Consider the following 19,983-nt stretch of genomic DNA (forward strand, 5'->3'; position numbering starts at 1 on the left):
CTGGCAGAAACACCCTAGCAAATCTGTGGCCTTAAAATGTGCAGAAGATGAGTAGCTTTTATAGCTTTCCTCTGTTTCCTGGAGAGAGAAAAATTAATGTTGTACTGAAAGACGCATCAAAGAGAGATATCAAAGGAACAGTCTTGCAGAAGTCTCGATGTATTTCATTCTAATGGTCTCTCTCTTGCATTCAAGAAGCGCCATACATCCTGGAAATACCTCTGCAGGAAGCTCTGCTCACGGCGGGTATTCCCCACTCCTCCAGCTGCCGGCGAGCTGGCTGCCCTATGCAAAGATCAGCTGCTCCAAAAAACAGTTCTGTGGCTTGTGGTTTGTTCCTTTGTGCTATCAGTCTGTCTCTCTTCCCCAGACAGATCACTTTGGCTTTTTAAGTGTAACAGGTTTGACAAAAGAGCAGGCAAAGCTGAACTCACAGGGTGGCAATAAAAGTAGACATGAGAGAGTTTGGGTGATAGCAGGCAGGAGGGGAATTCCCTTCCTCTGGGCTTTGGAAATGCCCCAGAGGCAGAGAAGGTTGGGAGATTTCTCATTCCCAAGGAGAAAAACTCTGTGAACATGCATAACTTAAAGGAAACAGGTAAGATAGGTGTATCAGGGAGGGGAATACCAGCCTATGCAGGGAGATGATAAAGCTACGGTAAGTAAAGGGAGTAAAGCCATCACCGATCTGTCAAGCCACACACCTTTGACTTGCAGCTGTGTTGGCAGGAGCATTTTGCTGCCTCTTGAAATCAGCCCTGCCTCCCTCCTCTCCCTTCCTCTTGCCACATGCTCCTGCTGCATGTGCAGCAGCACAGAGACCTGGGCTGGGGAACCAGTGCTGACGAAAAACCCTGGGGCACAAAGGGGTTGTTCTGTCTTCTTCCCATGTGTATGAGTTCTCTGTGAGAGAAGGTGGAGGACAGGGAGGAAGGGAGTCGGGAGAGCTTTGCTTAAGCTCTTTTAAGCAGTGCTGCTATTAAATGTGAAGTGACCCACACCCATCCACGTGTGCCTGCCTGACTCTCCCCACAGACAGGCACAGACCTCCAGCAGAGCAGTCCTCCTGCACTCCAGCATGCCAGGCAGGATGCAGAGCTCATCAGCCCCGTCCGTGACCCACCAGCCAGCAGGGTCCAGGCTTAGCTGGTGGCCCTCCCAGGGCCCAGGCCCAGGGAGGATGTTAGAGGTGAGGTCTGGGCTAGTCGTACCCTTTGCAGAGGGAGTGGGGTCAGAAAAGGAAGATCTGTGATCTGAAAAATGAGGTCTGATAACAAAAGACCGAAGAAGCTTGACACAGTGAAGACTGACCATATATTTACAAGTGCCTCTGTGGAGAAACAGCTTGTTACAGACGGCTCTTCTCATCCTGCGGTCAAAGACCAAGTCAGCTCCAGTGACTGGAAGCTGAAGCTGGGAAAGTTGAAGTTGGAAAGAAGGGACAGATTTTCAACAGTAAGGGAAGTAGCTCACTCTGAGGTTGCTTAGCAAGGTCAAGCAGATGGTCTCAGGATAGGAACATCTGGCTAAACTCATGGCTGTGTTATTCAGGAGGGCAGAGCAGGTGACCACAACAGCCCCTTTTGGCCATGAGCTCTGTGAATGTAAGCCATGGCTTCTCGCAGTTACAGCATCTTTTCTGGTGGTGTCCTGCTGCCACAACACAGCAGACAGTGTCACAAGCCTCTGTGCTCGTTTGCAGCAACCTCCCAGAGGGACTGTCTGGAATTTGCCTCCTGTCTAATGTCAGCATTGTCCCTTCCCTAACCCCTGTCCAAGGCAGATATTAAATAGCACAGACATGAAAAATGATCCTTTTAGGCTTTCGAACCCTTAGTTTTCAAAAAGCATCTTATTGCTTTTGCATCTTATCCCCCCGCCCCCGAGGACTGTCTTCCTGCCCATGCCTCCCTTGGCCAGTCTTCCTGACAGCCTTTGCAGATCGAGATGAGGATTGCTCGTGGATGAGCAGACGTTTCCCTCTGCTCTGAGCAGGGGAGAACGCAGCCAGTGCCGCGCTTGCACTGCGTCCTCCTCGTCAAGTCGTAATCACCCTTCTGGCCGCAGGGAGGGCTCCGCAGGGCGGCTGCTTGCACACTTTCCTCTGGATGAAGACTTAAATGCATGTTGATAGGAACAACAGCAATGACTGTCTCACCACTGGCGTGGACAAGGCAACCAGCATGTCCTTGTGCACAAAACCGTGCTGCAGCCTTAGCCCAAACCTAGGACACGTGGTTCTGCACAAGTCCCGGCTACCTTGGGATTCGTTAGAGCACCTTCCAACATTCCTCTTGCACGAGGCCAGACAGAGCCCACGCACAAGGCTGGCAGCAGCGCGAGACACCCTGCCTCGGGAACCAAGGGGAGCTTGCGCTGGGACAGATGGATACTCCCATTTGAGCAGCTGCCGTGCTGGGACCAGTGCCGCAGCCCCGTGCTCCCCTGCCTGCTCGTCATGGCCATCTGCTGCCTTGGCTCCAATTCAGAGCCCGTCCATGCTGCAGGTCCCACAGCAATGGTGCTGTAGTGTCAACATAGCTAAGGTGCTGGTGGTACCGCAGGCACGGGAGTGGCACAGAGCCAGCCGGCCTCCCCCGGCCTGCTCCGCGGTGCTCCCTGGCCCAGGGACCGTGCAAGCACCCAAGGCAACGGATGAGCCAAGACCAACCTGTGCTGCCATGACCAGGTGGCTTCAGCCCCAGGTAGAGCGTGTCAGAGCTAGGTCCCACCACGTGCCCATCTCCCAGATGAGCTCAGGTGAGACCCCCACACCTGGGGAAGGCCCAGGGCATGGCTGCTCTCAGCAGCCACTGAGTTTTTGGGCTGTCTGATGCCAAAATATTGATTTTTCAGGGGAAAAAACCTCAAACGTCTGACAAAGCTGTATTCACAAAGCACCCACTGGAGTGCGGAAATATGGACTTGTGCTGGCTTGAACTGTGGCAAGCTCCCAAAGGCAGCTCTGCTCTGCCCCTGCATCCTCCTGCCCGGGCTTTCTGCAGGGCTTCAAGACAGGCGTGTGCCCCGTTCCTGCCCGGGTCCCTGCTCAGGTCTCCCATTCACTTAGCTTTCCCTGGCTCCCTGAGACAGCGAAGTCCCAGTGTTTACTGTTCTTCTCCAGGAAGGGTTCTCCAGCTCTGAAGCTTTGCTCTCTGGTCTGTTTTATTTCAACTGTTTTGTTTTTCCTTTCTTCCTTCGCTGGATTACAAAGCTGTGAAGGGCCCTTGGGGAGGAAGATGAGTCAGGACAGATACACAGGGGGAAGAAGACAAACTCCTAGCCTTCAAATCAGGTTCACTGCCTGCGTCACTGGTATTAAAAATAGATGAATGACAATGCTCTTTGCATTGGAGGAGCAACAGAGGAGATGTAACATCCCAGGAAACTGCTGAGCAAATGCTCCCTCTGTCAGCCCGCAAGTCACCAGTAGCATCTTCTTTTCTTTGGCGAATTCCTCTTTCTTAACTCTGACTTTTGGGATTTAATTTGCCTTTGATAAAAAAACAAAACGCTTGTCTGATGTTTCAGCCTTGGGGGAAAAAAAGCACTCACTCTGGTTTCTCTCTTCTGCTCTTGGCAGCTGGCTACCAGCTCCCTCTGAGACCAGCAAATCCCTTCTGCCACGGTGCAGAACTGCCCCCCTTAGAGAGCGACTGCCCTCGCAGCCCCGCCACAGAAGCACCTCCGGAGCGTGAGAATGCACCCACCCCCCCCGGGCACAGTTTGGCCCATCTGCGCTATGACTAACTCTGACCTTGCTCAGCCATCCTGAAAAAGCAGGTGTGCAATGCAGCTCAAGGCAGGCCGGGACCCGCTGAGCTCCCCTGGATACGGGCTCTGCAAGGGCAGCACGGGATGTTCCTTCGTGCCACTCCAGGAGCCCTGCGGAAAAGGGAGGAGGACGGAGAGGCTGAAGCACAGCAGATGGGATGATTTCCCTGGGCCGTGGGCCGCTCAGGTCTCAGCAGTGCTGGTGATAGCTGCCGGCCGTCTCCCGCCGGTGCTCGCTGCAGCGGGTCGGTGCCGGCCGAGCGGCACGGCTCACGCTGCTGGCCCCACTCGCCCGCTGGCTGTGCAAGAGGAATGACAGCTTTTCAGCTTGCGCGTGGGCTGCTCGGGGTTGTGGTGGCGGCGGGAGCAAAGCCCGCACCGCTGCTCTGCTCGACACGGGGGGACACTCAGCCGGTGCCAGCAGCCCGGGCCGGGACGCACAGCCCAACCACCGCGCTGATGCCTCTCCCAGCGCTCACGCCTCCCTTCCTCCTGCCTGGGCCCTTTCTTCCCCCAGCCCTTTCGCTGCCACTATTTTCCACTCACTTGTTTTCTATTATCTGCTTCTTTCTACCAAATTAGCAAAATCAACTTGATCATCCCTGGCCTGCTCTGTGCATTGGCCGCCAGTCAGAAATGAAAGGACAGGAGCTAAATAAAGCCCGCTGCAAAAGGGAGCGTGGCGCCAGCAGAAGCAAACGCTGTGATTTCTGAGCATGAAACTTTCTTTCCAAAATTATTACAGGAAGCCCTCCGCTCTCTCCACCGCCTGTGCCCGGCTGGGCTACGTGCTCAGCAGGCTTTGCAGGGGGGCTTCTGTCCCCCCTGGGAGCAGCTCAGAGCCACTACCCCCTTAGCAAGCCACAGCCTCTGTATAAGCCACGCAGACACACTGAGCTGCTGTCTAACACCTAAGGGGGATATTTTCCATCACTTCACAGCAAAGCAGCAGTGCACTGGCAGGACCCGAAGAAGCACGCAGTTGGTATTTTTGCTCCCTTCTCCAGGGAGGGAGAGCGGTGGTGTCACCGCAGAGACATCGTCACACTGGTGCAGTCACTTCTCCTGCTCCCAATGGCCCCTTCCGTGCTGCGAGGAGCAAAGGTGCCCTGTTCACGCGTTAATCAAAACCCTAATGAATATCTCCGAGACTGGCTAAAGTAATAGCAGCAACCTGCAGGGGGGCTCGTCCGCACGGGTTTACCGCGGCGTTCACAGCCTCCCAGGGGGAATGCCAAGCCAGCGCTCTCCTTGGCCCCCAGCTGTTGAAAATGCACTGTACCATATATATACGCTTAATTAAAGCAGAGGGACCTGTCACCTTGACAACTGAGAGCTGCTGTCTATAAGCCAGCTGAGATGGATCTTAACTCCGGAGTCTCCCAAGAGAGATCGGAGCAGGGACGCGAGTCCGAAGCTTGCAGGCGTTGGACGCGCACATGAACCCGGCTCCGAGCCAGCTGCACCAACGTCCCCACGCGCTGGTGTCCCCCCCGGGATGTGTGCCAGGGAGGCTGGAAACACCCCTTCCTCGCGCTGGTGGCGGGGGGGGCAGCATCCAGCTGCCGCGAGGGCACCGAGAGCATCAGCCTGTCTGGCTTGGAGGAGATTTTGCTCCACTGCGCAGCTCCGCGGGGTCTACGGGGAGCATGAGGCTGTTGTAACTTCCAAACAAGTTGTAAATGTGCCTAAAATAATTTCCCCAAGAACTAGAAAATTTGCAAAAGTCCGATTACTTCTGCTTGCACAGGAAAATGGCACTGCCACAGTTTGGGTGGCAGCAAGCAGCTAGAAACACATTTCCGAGGAGGAGGTGAGATTCAACAGACTTTTTCTGGGAGATGATAAAAGGCTGTGATCAGTTCTGCATCAGCACCGTCTGATCAGACCTGTTTTCTGCTGCTTGTGTCAGAACTCGGGGTAGGAGCTACCAAGGAGCCCCGCGTTAAAGAAGGCAGGCAAGACCTTGCGGGGCGCAAAAATACCTATTGTCACCTTCCTCCTCTGTCCCGTGCTGCTGCGGTGTCAGGACGGAGGAAGGGACCCACAGTCCCAGCTCTGTGAGAGCAGCCAGAAGGAGGGTCAGCAGGGACGGCGCCAGGGGACGGGGCCCCGCGGGTGCCCCAGGCTGGAGCTGGGCTCGGAGAGGAAGCAGGGCAGCCAAGGGACTTGCAAGGGGATTTTTTGGTCCTTTCTGAGAACAGCCTGAGGCACGAGGTGCCTTGCCCCATCCCTGCCAGCTGGCCACTGCCAGCCTCATAGTGGGTTTCTTCTTTGGAAATACCAACCAGAAGAGAGCGGTCAGATTTTCTGCAGGATGGAGTTGTCGGGGTTTGCAGCCAGGTTGGACTTTCCCTCACCCAGGAACCATCTCCTGGGGAAACGGCCCAGCCCTCGCAGGGCCTGGACAGGGCTAGCCAGCCTCGCGGGAGCTTGGCTTAGGCCCGGGGCAAGGCAGCACCCACGGGTTCACCCCAGGCTGCGAGATGCCCTGAGAAGACCAGACGTGGGGTCTTGAGTGCCCGGTGGCGTGGGGCAACCCAGGGCAATGCCCCATGGCAGGCCTTGCCACCCAGCCCCACTCCTGTAACGGGGTCTGTGTGCAGATGCTGGGGGGGCTGGAGGGGCAGAGCCGGGGGCCCCACTGGGTTTGCTGGGGGGCCAGCTGCCCCAGGGGTGCAGGACCAGAGCGGGCGCGGGGCAGAGCTGGGGGTGCAGCGGAGGGGTGCGGGGCTGCAGCAGGGGCGCACAGAAGAGGGCTGGGGGCATCGGGGGGTGCGGGATGGGACTGGGGTGCCAGAGGCGGGGAGGGAGGAGGCCGGGGGGTGCTGGGGGTTGTGAGGGACTAGACGTGGGGTATCCGGGGCCGCAGCAGGGGTGCCCGGGACCGCGAAGGATCGGACCGCGGGTGCCCGGGACCGGACCGCGGGTGCCGGGGACGATGCGGGGCCGGAGCCAGGGAGCTCGGGGCCGGCCCGGGGGTGCCGGGCAGGACCGGAGCGGGCTGCGGGGGTGGGGTGGGGGTGGGGGCAGCGGACCCCGCCTCGGGCCGGACCCGGCGGCGGCCGCCCCGCCCCGGCCGCGGTCCCGCCCCGCTCCCGCCCCGGCGCCGCCGGCGGAGCCAGCGCGGATCGGCCCAGCATGGAGGGGACGCGGCGCGCCCTGCTCCGCCTCGCCGCCGCCTGCTGCCTGCTCTGCGCCCTGCCAGGTACCGCCGGCGGCCGCGCTGCCCTGCCCGGGGCGGGGGGCCGGGACGGGTTGGCGGGGGCCCGCGGCGCCCGGCCGGGGCGAGCCGTCGGGGGCAGCCGCGGGGCCGCTGCTCCGCTTCTCGCCGCCGCCGCGCTGGAGCGGGGCGGCTCCGGCAGCCTCCCGGAGCGAACGCCCCGCGGGCCGGGGGGGCCCCGAAACTTGGCCGGCTGCCGGGCCCCGGGGGCGCGCCACGGCTGCCGGCCCTGCTCGCGGCTGGGGAGCCCCCGGGAGCCGCCGCTGCGGCCCAGCCGAGCACCGGGCTCCGGCCGGGGCAGCGCCGACGCCCCCCGCCGCTAGGCAAGCCCCGGAGTGCACCGGGCTCCCGGCGCCTTCCCGGCAGCCCTCCTCGCCGCTGGCCGCTCGAGGGGACGAGCCAGCCCCCGCTTCGCCAGGAGACGACCGGCTGGCCCCACACACAGAGGTGCCCGTGCCCCATGGAGGTGCGTGAACCCTCCTCATCCGCCGCTCTGCAGCTCCCCAGTGGTACGGGCATCCCCAGGGCTCCCTGCGAGCACGGGGTGCGCGTCCCGCCGCGCATCTCCCGAAACTGCGGGAGAGGCGCTTGGCAGGAGCCGGGCCTGGCGGCTGCTCCCAGCCTGTATTTCAGCAGATCCGGCTTGGCGCTGTGGGCAGCGCGTTCCCGTGGGGAGACGCAGTTTGCGCCGTCGCGCTGACGGCCCGTCTGCCAACACATGGTGCTGACGGCCCGTCTGCCGACACCTCGCCTGCTCCCGGCACGCTGTAGGGCCCGAGGGTCATCACCGTCCTCCGTCACCCCGGGAGTCATGAGCTGACGCTTAGGGGTTTGGGAAGCAAATGTGTTCCTCTTGCCTCGTGGCTGAGAAACCCCCTTGGCAGGTCACAGTGCAGCGCTAGTATTGGTAAGGAACGGAGGGGCAACACATGGAAATTCTCCCTGATAACTAGCTGGGCTGGCAAAACCCTGGTGTAGGCGTATGTGCGCTGGCGCGGAGCTGAGCCCCAAGCAGAGCAGCGAGAGCTCGGGCTGAGGTTTCATGCGCTGGATGCGGTTTGGCCGGGTTTGAGGCTGAGCCCGCGGAAGCAGCCACGGGACAGCCCTCTACATGGGTGAAGCCCTGGGCGATGGCTGTGCTGGGCACGTGCGGGCGGCTGTGCTATCGCGAGGAGGTTAATAACTGCTGGCAAGATGGTTTGCAGCGTACAGCTCGGGATTTCCGTCAGCCGAGAAGGAGCAGGAGTCGTGGGATGCTGCTGGCCGGGGAGCACCATGTCTTGGGGTGTTTCCTACCCCTTTCCCCCACGGTGCTGGGCCCCAGCACACCGTGGTACCCCAGGGGAGCTGGCGGCCTCCGCTGGCTTGTAGCAGCCCTCCTGCTGTGGGGTCCAGCGCTCGGACTGCCAGGACGCGCCGAAATTAATGTTGTGTTGGACTTCACCTGGGATCTTTCATGCTTAGTGTCCCCATCTCAGCTTCCCTCTGTGGCCTCGGGAAACAGCACCTGCGGTTTGCCTTCCCTCATCCTCGTGGCTTTTGCCTCCGCTGCTGGGGGATTGCAGCCAGAGTTGAGAGCACATTTCTACGCATTTTGTGAAAGCAGGTGGCCAGGAAGAGGTGCTGCTAATAAAGGAGCTCCAAGTGGTGAGCTCAACCCATAAGGGACACGGGAGAATCCAGGCAGGGCAATGACGGTGTGCAGGGAAGACTTTGCTTGGAGATTGGGCCCAAAGCCAACAGCCGCTGGCCAAACCAGGCTTCTCACCAGCAGCTCCCAGCACTGCAGGCTGGTTTCTGCCCTGCTCCCAGCACCAATCCCCTTTGGACCCCTCTGTCCGGCAGTGCCTGGCCCTGCTCCCCATCTGGGTTTGCTGCAGACAGGCACCAGTGCCAGTCCAGGAGAAGGGGAAGCCGCAGAAATCTCAATCTCTCGGCTTGTCCAGGGCCTGATTTTCTTAATTATGACCCCTTACCCCCAGCTCAGCTCAGCTCTGCCTGCAGCAGGGCTTCCTTGGGCTCCGTGTCAGGGGGCTTCTCATCAAAAGGGTTGGGCTCACATGGACCTTTCCTCCGGAGGGCACTCCTGGGCCACCAGCATCCCTAAGCCTGTAGGGACGCTGTGTTTCTGAGACTTTTGCTTCTCCATCAGGCTTGGCTGACACAATCCAGTGGGCTGAGTAGCTTTTTGAGGGACAGGCACACTCTTCTTTGGCCTTCAGAAACCGAGTTCATTTTCCTACAGACCTCTTAGACCCTGGTGACAGTATTCAGGCCAGCTCTTCCCCAAAAGCTGGATCTTCTGGGAGCTCCCTCCCATAGCTGAAGGCAGCTGGGAGCTGGTGCTGAGGGCGCTGCAGGAAAGCTGGGGCTGCCGTCCGGGCTGCCGGCGAGGCTGCTGCTCGGCAGCAGGGCAGGAACAACTCTTCCAGGTGAGCTAAAGGCTGGACTTCGCAGGGAACAGACCCCCCATTTTGGGCAGGGAACACCGGGTCCCTGCTCACCCAGGCCTCTGCACCGCAGCCAGGAGGAGACTAAACCACATGCTGAAGCACATCCCATTTGCAAATCATTTCAGAGCGGCTAGGGCCCCCCTCCCACGACACCCCGTTAGTTCCCCTGCGCAGCCCGGTACACGGGTGCTGGGGACCCTGGTCCTGCCCCGGCACCGGGGACCTGCTACGTGCTGGGGCTGGCCCCCCCGCCGATTCCCTGTGCTCGGCCCCCCTGGCCTCTCAATGCAGCCTTTCTTCCCCGCCTGCGGAAATCCACTTCCTCCAGCAGCGTTAGCCTTCAAAATAAAGCCCCAGAGAAATTTTGGGCTGGGCGTTTTGCTGTCTGCCCCCTCCCCGAGCCTGGGGGAGGATGCAGGGCCGGGAGCGGCGCGGGCACATAAAGCCCCGTCTGTCGGCGCCCAGGGCCACGCGCACAGGCGAGCAGTGTGTCCTCCGGCCGCGGGCGAGCAGGCGCCGTCTCGCCCCCGCGGTGGCCCGGCCGGCGTCTGGGCCGGGGGGGGCTCACGATGCCCAGGCTCCCCCAGGGTCGCTCCACCCTGGAGATGGCATTCGTGGGGCCAGGTGCCCTGCTGCCATGGGGCTGCTATTAAGGCAACTGACTAATTAATTTTCTCCTAACGATGTGGGCACTTCCTCCGCTGCAGCTGTGACCACCGAGGTAATCGGGGCCAAGGCTGGATGATGCCAGCTCTCCCCACTGTTGCTGTGTTTATCAGGGATGTGAAGCCCCGGCTGCCCGGGCCACCGGTGCTCCAGCAGCCCCTTCGTCCCAGCTCAACCCCTCCACCAAGGTGCAGAGCAAACGGGGCTCCCTGGAGCTTCAAGCCTGAGGCCTGGCACCCGCAGGTGCCCCGGGCAGGCCGCATTCTGCCGGGCGGGCTGCGCGCGGGGCTGTCCCTCCGCAGAGCCCCATATCTAATCCGAGCTGAGTCTCGTGCTCGGCTCACCGCCACCCGCCTATCAGGCTGGAAGGAGACCGGGTTTCTATTCCTGTCTCGCCGTGGCCCTCGCTTCGCGACGCGCCTGGCCGGCGTCCAGGGCCGTGCTGGGTGCTCAGCACCTCTGGCTCCGCGACGTGCGCAGCGGGACACGGGGCAAAGGCACAGCAGCAGCAGACAGAGCCCAGCGGGATCCTGCCTCCAGCCGGTATCGACCTGGGACGGGGTTTACCACGCGGTGGCCCATCATGCCAGATGTGCGTCTCTGCATGTCGCTTAGCTGTGCAGCGGTGCTCGCTCCACGGCACCCCTGGGTGCATCTGGCAGCTACCAAGAGGGCTCCAGGACCCTCATCTGCTCCTTGGGGCTCTTCGCTTCTGAGTGAAGGAGAAAAAGGCAGAGGCTGGGCTGGTGTTCAACCAACAGCTGCTCCAGTTCTGCTTTCAAGTGAAATGGAGAGCCTTGGTTTGAAATCCCACTGCGTTATCATTTGCATTTACACTTAAGCTCTTTTTCCTTGAAGAGGTTGTTTTAATTACTGCTGGTTGGTAACCATAAAAACGTAATAACTGGCAACAAAAGATAATTTCTGCAGTTAATGCAGTACTTTACTGAGGAAGAGGATATAATTGCTTAAACACATATAGGTCATAGCTTATGTTCTTATTCTTTAAACAGTGCATGAATTTTGCATTTGCCTAGATTGCAACTTTTTATACTTAAACAGAAATGGGATTCAGCAAATGCACAAAAATAGCATTTTGGAGGGTTTTGCTTGCCTTTTTGAACGTATCAGAGTCGTGGTTTGAGGCGTGTTCTGTACGGAGCTGATTTAAATGAAGTGCTAGCCAGAGGCAGCGGCAGCCTGCGTGGGAAGATGTGTTAATACGAGGCAGTCCTGCTCGCATGGGTCACTTTTTCTGAAATCCTGGGCCGACTTTCCCCTCTCTCTGTGCCCAGCTCTCGTGGTCTCCGTGCACCTCTTCCGGCGGTAACTGCAACCTCCAGCCCGACGCTCTGCTCTCCCTTGAGCCAGCTGGTCCAGCCAGGGCCCTGCTCCATCTCACTGTCCTGTTTTCTCCAGGGAGACACCTGGACCATGGCATGCAGGCTGTGGGGGACGGGATGCCAAAGCTGTTTCTTCAGGCAGCATCTTTCCCCGGCTAAACGTGCAGTGGCTCTGCCTCCATTCGGGCAAACCTTCCTCGGCCCCTTGCTCGGCCCCAGCCCCAAAACTCGGGCAGGGAGAGCCGAGTGGGACGAGTGCCATCTCCTGCAGCGCTGGCTTCCTTCGCCCTTCTCGTTACGGCATCTTTATCCCGTGTCCAGCCCAGAGCCGGGCTGCCGCTCCAAAATCGCACGGCCCTGCTATAACGTGGCCTAAGACTGCTGGTTCCCACCACGGCCCGGCTGAGCCGAACGGTGAGCAGGGCCCATGGGGGCAGGAGAGGGGCCGTAGCTGGGGGCCGGCTGCCTTGGCGTTCGGCATGACTGCTGTATCGGAGCCCTCTGAGCTGGTCCGGCTTATCAGCTTGGATTATGGTCCTCGTTGCTTTTCTGTGGTGTAAGGGTGAGGGGCTTCGCCAGCCGTCTGGGCGTGCTGCAGCTTTCGTGCCTCGGAGGGTCCTGGGGACGGCGGAGGTAGAGCGGCCGCACCGACTCCTTCCCTCCCCGCCAGAGACTGGGGGCCTGTTGGTGGCCAGGGTGGTGTCTGCAGGCGCCGTCGGGGCCATGCCCAAGGCAGCGCAGCCAGAGCCTCGCTGGCATCTGGCGCGGGGAGCAGAGCTCCTCCAGGAAGACGCCAGCGTGACAAGCTCTGACCTGCGTCTCTCCAAGTAACCGACAAACAGCTGAAAACATCAGCGCTCTGTGGCTGGAGCAGCAGGGACAGCGGCTGGACACCGGTGTGTCACACAGGGCATGGGGTTTGTCGTGTCTCATCCAGCCACAGCGGCTTTGCAGCGAGCCGCGCTCTCCCCGTGGTGCTGCAGGGTTTGCACCGGGGCTGGGTGGGAACAGGTTGCAGTAAGTGCCTGTTTTGGTGATAAAACCGTGGAAAACAAAATTGCGATGTTGCAGCAACAGTGTAATCTTCATTCAAAGTAAATCTTAATTCAAGACCTTGGAGGGGGGGTATTTTTATTTTAAAACAAAACTGAGGTAAAACTCAGGGATGCTCCTGCTCTCATAGCTGTGTGCACCAAGATGCCTGTGTCAGGTACTTCCCCTGGTGCTCTGTGTGTGTCTGTGCTGGCTTCGGATGTACCCCTTAGGGAGGGACAGACAGCCGGGGTGATCTTTTGTCTGTCCCTCCCCGAGTGATCGCTGTCCTTTGTCTCCCTGTCCGTCTTATGGCTCCTGCCTTGTTCTCTGTCTTCCCACCATCATGTCTTAATGGCGTGAGTCTTTGCGTTACCTGCTGGTTAACTGGCTCTCCGTTTTTTTTGGCTCTCCTTCACTCCCTGGGCTGGGTGTGCCGGGATGTGCTGGGCTCGAGGACCTGCTAATGTAGGTGCCATCGACCCTGCCCTGCCCAGAGGCTCCAAACCTGCCAGTCTCAACATCGCTGTTGCAGTTCTCTACACCGGGGCTTTGCACCCCACGGTGCCGCGTCCCCATGTCCTGGGGCCAGGCCCAGTCGCTGCAGCACGAACCCTTCCGAAACGGGGCCAGAGCAGCCCGTCGGGGCAGGAAGAGTTACGGGGGGGGCAATATGACTCCCCTCGGCTCTGCTTCTCGCCGACGCAGGGAGCTGTGTGTGTGAGCCATCCCAGAGCCGGGCTGGGGTGGCCGTGCTGCAGGCACTGCTCCCGCCGGGGACACCAGCCCCCAGCACCGGAGGGGTGCCCTGCCATCTCCTCCTGGTTTTCCTTTCCTGGTCAGAGCATGGCACAGCTGGGGCAGAGCTGCTCAGGCCCTCATGCAAGACAGCTCTCCCCAAATCTTTATGGGGCCCCAGCAGCAGCTGCACCTGCACTTTAGGTCATCGTGTTTAAGTTGCCCCAGCTGAGACCCCTCTTGAAAGCCAATTCCCCCCCTGAGGTGGGCTGGGGGCTCTGGCAGGGGCAGTGTGTTGCCCTTGTCCTGCTTCCCGGGTCTGAACTCTCCTGCTGGTCCGGGTACTGCACAGATGGATTTTCCTTCAATACCTTTTTTTTTCCTGCAGTTGGTTTGCCATGTCTCACTGGCTTGGGCAGAAACTTGGGACAGAAATAGTCAAAATATTAGCCATGCGATTTTTTTAAATTGCCTGAAGAGTCTGTGCTGATGTGGCCACACTGCTTTGTTTTTTCCTGTTTGCCCCCTTCCAAAAGTCTTCACTCCCAAGATCGGTGTTTGCTCACTGGCAGTGTAGGAGCTCTGCGGGTTTCCTCCTCCGGCGCACTGTCTGGTGGCGGTGGCCCTGGCGGGATCCTCGCGCGCGGCGGCGGGTCCCCACGCGGGAGCTGCCTCTGTTTGCTGCAGGCTGAGTCGCTCCCCATTTCTATGACAACAGTCACGCTTTATGGTGACGGTGTGTTCATAAATAGCTCGTGAAGGCAGCTTCCTGAGCCTAGCACCGGCTTCTGTACGCTCTTTGTTAGCTGGAGCGCTCCCTCGCTACCTGTTTTAACTTTCCCTCTAGCAGCAAGCCTGCGCTGCTATTAAGATGGCTAGCAATACCTGCTTCACCCTTGCCAGCCCCAGACTTCTTAAACATCAGTTTTCTACAATTCATTGGACCAGGGGAGATAGAGGAACTACTTTCACTTTTTCCCCACTTGCTTTTTTTTTTTTTTTTTTTTTTTCTCTCACCACTTCTGACTCTTCTTCCCTTGCTCAATGAACCAAGGAAGATCTACCTAAGTTTCCTGCAGAATCACGTCTCAGGTGGTATTAAAATAAAATCCTCTAAAAAGGTGCCCCTGGGTAGGGGGTGTAGACTGCCAGGGGGCTTGATGGGGAGGAGGGTGAAGACAGGCCCCTGGAGCAGGCCCTGCCCCAGAGGGGCTGGGAGGGCAGAGGGGCTGCCTGAAGCCCTTCCCAAAGCTCTGCTTCCCGGTGTGAACCTGTGCTGCGTTTGGAGGTGAGGGGATGGAGAGATTCAATTCCTGGCCTCTCCCTCAGCGTGGGACCCCTGACAAACTTTGCAGCATTTCTTCTCTACCTTCCCTAGGAGAGGGGCAGAAGACAGCAGAAACTTTGGTGACACCGTCACCTTTTCTCAGCACGATGCCAACCTCACACCAGCCCAGCGAAGCTGCTGACCTCAATCCAGAGACTACCAGCAGTCCTGAGACAAGCTTGGAGAAAAACATGACTGCTACAACGACCAATGGCACTGGAGCCCACACTACGGAGAAGGATGCCTCCACCTCCACCACCCCCGTGGCAGGCAATGAGGCAGAGGGACTGCAGGCTTCCCCCACCGCCAGCTCTGGGGACGTCGTGGTTACACACCATGAGCACCGCAACGTGAGCCTGTCAGTTAACAGCAGCACTGAAATCCCCTCCCCTTCCCCGGCTGCCAGCAGTCGGGAAGAAAATCCACCTGGCAACGAAGGCACGGAGCCCTTGAGCACAGCGGAGGAAGTGGATGCAGGCAGTGCAACCCCAACGCCGCCGCCGAACAGTGTGCCAGGTGAGGTTTTACCTTTCCCAACTGTGCAGGAGGTCCTGCCCCAGGGATGCACAACCCTGAACTCTGCTGGGAGCTGGGGAAGGGGAAATGCAGAGAGAGTCATTAAGCATGGCCAGTTAAGCGGGGATGACTTGCTGAGGTGCTGTTGGCTCAGCACCCTCCTCACAAGCCCCTTCACGGTATTAATTCTGTTGGCCGCTTTCCGGCGAGGTGACTGAATGCGTGCCATGGAGGCCTGTGCCTCTCTCATACGAACCAAGCCCTTTTCCTCCCAGATACACGTGTGCAGAGCACACAGCGCCGCTGAGCAGCCCCTGCCGATTCAGTGCCCTTGCAGCGTAGCTCGGGAGTGCTGCCTGGCCGGGGTGCTGGGGTGCCAGGGCTGGGGGCCTGGCAGGAACCTTAGTGATGCCTGCAAAATGGGGCAGAGCACCCTCCTTCCGTGTTGGATGGAAATCCCCATGCACACGATAGCCAGGCAGCTCAGGGCAGCTTCGTGGTGCCTCACTCCACTGATGCTGCCGTCCCATCGCTGCCTCCCTTAACATGAAGCATGGAGATGAGGCAGTGACAAGCACCAGCTCACCCATCCCTGGGCTACCGTGGGAACCCCGACCTTCAGGTCCCTCTGAGCAGCAGGGGGACTGGCTCCAAGGGCCGTGGTCCCTGCTCTCACAGCCCTGGGGCCTGCCAGGCTGTCACACACCCCTGATGTGAGGCACATATTGATTAACCATTGATTTGCATGGTGTTTGTGCAGAACTGCATCCTTCGCTCCGGCTCGTGTCACGGGGTCCTGCTGCTCTGTGATGCACAGACACAACCTTGGGGGATGCCACTGCCCAGTCCTTGTGCTGCCCTCCCCAGGGAGACATGAGACATCTCCCAGCCTTTTGCTCTGGGGTGATCCCTAGCTCTCTACATAGCTGCTTGTACATCACCAGAGTGCGACAGGATTTATGGGCCCCACACCATGCTTGGGGTTTATCCTTTGAAATAACTGGCTGTCTCTGTTTACAGCAACAACCAACAGCTTGCAGTTGGGGCCATCTGACAGCCAGACTGTGGGATCTACAATGACGAGATCTGGGACCACACCAGGGATGAGCCCTGGGAGTGCCACAGAGGAGGGCACCATGGAGCCACAAACTGCCTCTGCCCCCTTCTCCACCAAAGGGAGCATGTCCTCTGCTACTGCCTCCAGTGCTGTGACAGTGACCCCCGTTGTGACCACCTCCACCCCTACCAGCACAGCTGCTGTTACCACCAACGCATCTGCACTAGAGCAGCCAGTACCACCCATGCATGAGAAAGCTTCTGTGTTGGATGTTGGTGATGATGAAAATCCAGGTAAATGCTCTGCTTTTGTCCCTGCTCTCCCAAAATTTGAGGGATGCCTCAATTTCCTCTGGTATGTTGAGGAGGCCCAGAACAGACAGGGCTCTGCTACTCCAGCTGGATTTCCTTTGGCCTCATTCCCTTGGTTTCTGTTCCTTGCAGAGCTGCCCAGCTCTCCTTTGGATGAGACAACAAGGGCTGATCCTTTGGTAATCGCAGTGATCTCTGTCTTCATTGTCATGGTGGGCATCCTAGGCCTGGTGGGCTTCTTGAGATACCGCCAGCATAACAGCCGCATGGAGTTTCGGCGCTTGCAGGACCTGCCTATGGTGAGCAATGCCTTTGGCCCAGCCTGGCACAGTCCAGCTTGCTACAGGCTCTCAGCTGCTTTGCAGTTCCCCTTCTGCTACACTGGCAACATTTGGGGTGGTTGCAGCAGAGAAAATGCTGATCAAAACCCCTGGTCCCTCTTAGGTCCCTCTCTTTCCATCCAGGGTTTGCATCAAGACAGAATGTCTTAAGGTTGACTACTGAAGAGGCTCTCAGTGTTCCCCTGCAGAGCAAGGGGAAGGAAAAGAGGTTAAATGCAGGGAAGAAAGGGAGCATACTCCAAACTTCCCCTGAAATTACACCTTCCTATGCTCAACTTGCTGGGTGACTATTACAAAGCAGATCCTGTGCTCTGTTCTAGGGGAGGTTGTCTGCCTGTCTGTATTTGACTCTTTGGGATATAAAAAGATGAGGGGTTCAGAGGCTGGAACAGCTCTGAGGAGGCTGCAACTAACTCACTGTGCTTTCTGGGACAAGGCGCACTGATTCCCTTCTGCAGCTGGCAAGGAAGCTGATGCTGTTACAAGCTGAGTGGAGTTTCCCACAGCCAGGGTTTTCTGCATCCCTGCAGCAGGCAGGCTCTTCCTGCCTAGGGCTGCTCTTGCCAAAAGCTGCAGCAGAAGGGCAGAGCGACTGCCCAAAGATCCAGGAATTGCACAGGGGCAGCATTTGGGTTGATGGCTGGGCAGATGGCCGTGCGGCAGATGACAGTGAGGATGGCACAGCTGTGCTGCCTGCTGTTGTGCAGACAGCCCATTATAACATGTTCTTCTCTGCTTCTAGGATGACATGATGGAGGACACCCCACTCTCACTCTACAGCTACTAGGCAGCCAGGCTGTCCTCCGCCTGGCAGGCTGAACTTCCCAGAGGAGAAGGCCTCGAGGACTTGGTCCCGGATGAGCTGCTGAGGAATGAGTGGCTGTGATTTGCACACGACTGAAAGATCTTTTTCAAACGGCTTTTGGTTTTAGACTTTTTTAAATAGTTCAATGTTGACGTTTTTATGCTGGGAATCGGAGCCCAGGTCTGGCCCTTCCTCCAGGCTCTCCTCGAAAAAATGCCCCAAAGAGGCGCTTTCTCCTTTTAGTGTTGTGGCCAGTTAGCCAAGACAGTGTTTGCCAGCATGCTCTCAAGGGGCTCTTCTGCCCACCTTGGCAGCTGCTGCTTTCAAAGAAGGTGGGCAAGTGATCCACACAAGAGCTCTTACACTGGTGGTGTCAGCACAGTGCCAGCAAAGGAGACTGTTGCTTCCCAAGGGACCTGAGGATGGGGAGATCAGTTCTCTTGGGCTCCCTCTTGTTCTGTATCTTTTTAAGTTTTTCTTTTTTCTTGCACTTTTTTTGTTCCTGTTTCAGCTTTAGTGCTGGGTGTGGCACTGCCCATCCTAAAATGCCTGCCAGGAGGATGGCAGACTGCTCTGCTTCCTTCCTACATGCATACCTTTTCTCTTCAACCAGGGAAAACAGTTTTGTGACCACTGGAGAAGTGCCCTTGCTACCTAATGTTGCTTTGAAGTTGCCAGGAGGGAATGAACATAATTTTAGCCTAAAAGGGTTCGATAGGACTCAGTCTGTTGCCAATTAGACACACTAATTTGGTCTCACCAAGATCAGGAGTCTGGGTCTCCCAGAGCTGATGCTTTCAGCATATGCATAAACTTCTTACCCAAGCTCAGTAAATGCTTTAGTCCATTTCCCTCTCTGGACTGACACATACCTTTCCTCAGGTACCTTTCATTTTGCTGCTAGCATCTCATTGCTGAAAGTTATTGTACAAAACTGGTACTGAACTATCCCTCCTCTGTAAGTGCAAGATCAAAGTTCCTTTCTAACATTGGTCTTTGAGGCCAGCTGATGTCTTGTCATGAGGACAAATCCTGGATGCAGGTGCCTTCCTCCCCTTCCCTTTCTAGGTGTTAGGATGATTAGATTCTGCCCTTTTGCCTCAAGATATCACTGCTGTAAACTGCATCCAAGGTGTTGCACCAAGGCTCCTGAGCTCCCTCAAGGAAAACCATGGACCAGAGCCTCTGAGTGCAAGTCTGAGGATCTTCACATGTCCTGGCTGCAGAAAGACCAGATTTGCGCATGGCAGGATTCCAAGTGTTGTATGGAAGTCTTCATGTAAGTAATACCTGTTCCTGTTTGCTAGTTCCCATTTGACAACAGGTAAAGAGAAACACATGCCCATCTCCCCTTCTCTAGACTGATTTTTGATGAAGCCAGTTGCTCCCTCAGGCTGCAGCAAGGGCTAGAGATCTTCTATCACATTGCTCTTACAAAGTGCAGTCTCTCCTCTCCCTTTAGTGGCAGCACTCACTGACCCCCCCCCCCCCCCAACAAAGGACAGAGACCAACCTCTTGCCTCACTAGCAAAAGTACCTTTTTTTTTCAGTGCTGTTATTTATTGCTCATATTAGCGCAGAGGGAAGGGAAAGGGGAATTTCCCCAACAGCAAGGCTCAAATTAGTAATCTCTACAAAACCCAAAGATGGGTCTGCCTGTAGAGCAGAACTGGTCTGGGTTAAATAGGTGAACTGGATAAGGCATTAGTTCTCCGTTCCTGCATTACTACTTCCGAAGTCGCTGACAAATGGCCATAGCGCAGTTCTAGTTCAGCTGTTGGCTTTGGGTTCGTGTGTTTACTGTAAGGATGCCCAGTACAATAAGGAAGAAGGGTTGGTTCCCTCCTCCTATTATTGCATGAAACTAAAGGGCAATTGTCACAGCTCCAAAGCTTTTGTATCAAGCGTTGTCTGCACAGAGCAATCTCCCTAGCTACGGACTTGTTTCCCCTGCCGCAGGGCAGGGTGCTACTGCTTTTTTGGCACAAAAAGAGGCAAGTTAGTGGTGGAAAATAAAACTCCATCCTGGCTGAAACTGGTGTAGGCTGGTGTAGCTGGAAAGAGTCTCTGCAAACAACCCAAAAGGCAAGGGCTGGTTGTTCTGGTTTCCCATGCATCACTGTCCAGGGGAAAGGGGTGAGGAATAAAACTCGCCAAACACCAAAGTGCAACTTTCTTTGTAAAATATGTTAATAGTGGATTTTTTCTGCAATAAAGTTACAAATGCCAAAGGTTTCCCTGCTCCTTATATTTTCATTGCAGACTTCTAACTGAAGAGCTTTCAGAGACCACAGTGAGTTTTGTGATAGATAAACAGCAGTAGTTTGGGGAAAGAAGACTCTCAGTGAAAATGCCAGACAGCTACATACCACAGCTCTTGAGGGCTGAGGACACCAG

The 19,983-nt window shown here is 57.4% G+C and overlaps 1 protein-coding gene across 1 annotated transcript; it reads left to right on the forward strand.

Moving 5' to 3' along the window:
* Positions 1-6,849: 6,849 nt before the first annotated feature.
* Positions 6,850-19,821, forward strand: LOC112985533 (uncharacterized). Its single transcript, XM_064516136.1, has 5 exons — positions 6,850-6,982; positions 14,608-15,072; positions 16,093-16,422; positions 16,573-16,739; positions 17,524-19,821. The coding sequence occupies exons 1-5, from the start codon at positions 6,916-6,918 to the stop codon at positions 17,566-17,568; spliced, it is 1,074 nt and encodes a 357-aa protein (XP_064372206.1). The 5' UTR covers positions 6,850-6,915; the 3' UTR covers positions 17,569-19,821.
* Positions 19,822-19,983: the final 162 nt, after the last annotated feature.

The sequence above is a fragment of the Dromaius novaehollandiae genome, chromosome 8 (assembly GCF_036370855.1).
Source record: "Dromaius novaehollandiae isolate bDroNov1 chromosome 8, bDroNov1.hap1, whole genome shotgun sequence".
Lineage (NCBI taxonomy): Eukaryota > Metazoa > Chordata > Aves > Casuariiformes > Dromaiidae > Dromaius > Dromaius novaehollandiae.

What these genes read in the sequence shown, in the direction of transcription:
- LOC112985533 (XM_064516136.1), top strand. Translation starts at nt 6,916, where the DNA reads ATGGAGGGGACGCGGCGCGCCCTGCTCCGCCTCGCCGCCGCCTGCTGC. An exon ending in CCTGCTCTGCGCCCTGCCAG is followed by an intron (nt 6,983 to 14,607) that starts GTACCGCCGGCG and finishes TACCTTCCCTAG; the next exon opens with GAGAGGGGCAGAAGACAGCA. An exon ending in GCCGCCGAACAGTGTGCCAG is followed by an intron (nt 15,073 to 16,092) that starts GTGAGGTTTTAC and finishes CTCTGTTTACAG; the next exon opens with CAACAACCAACAGCTTGCAG.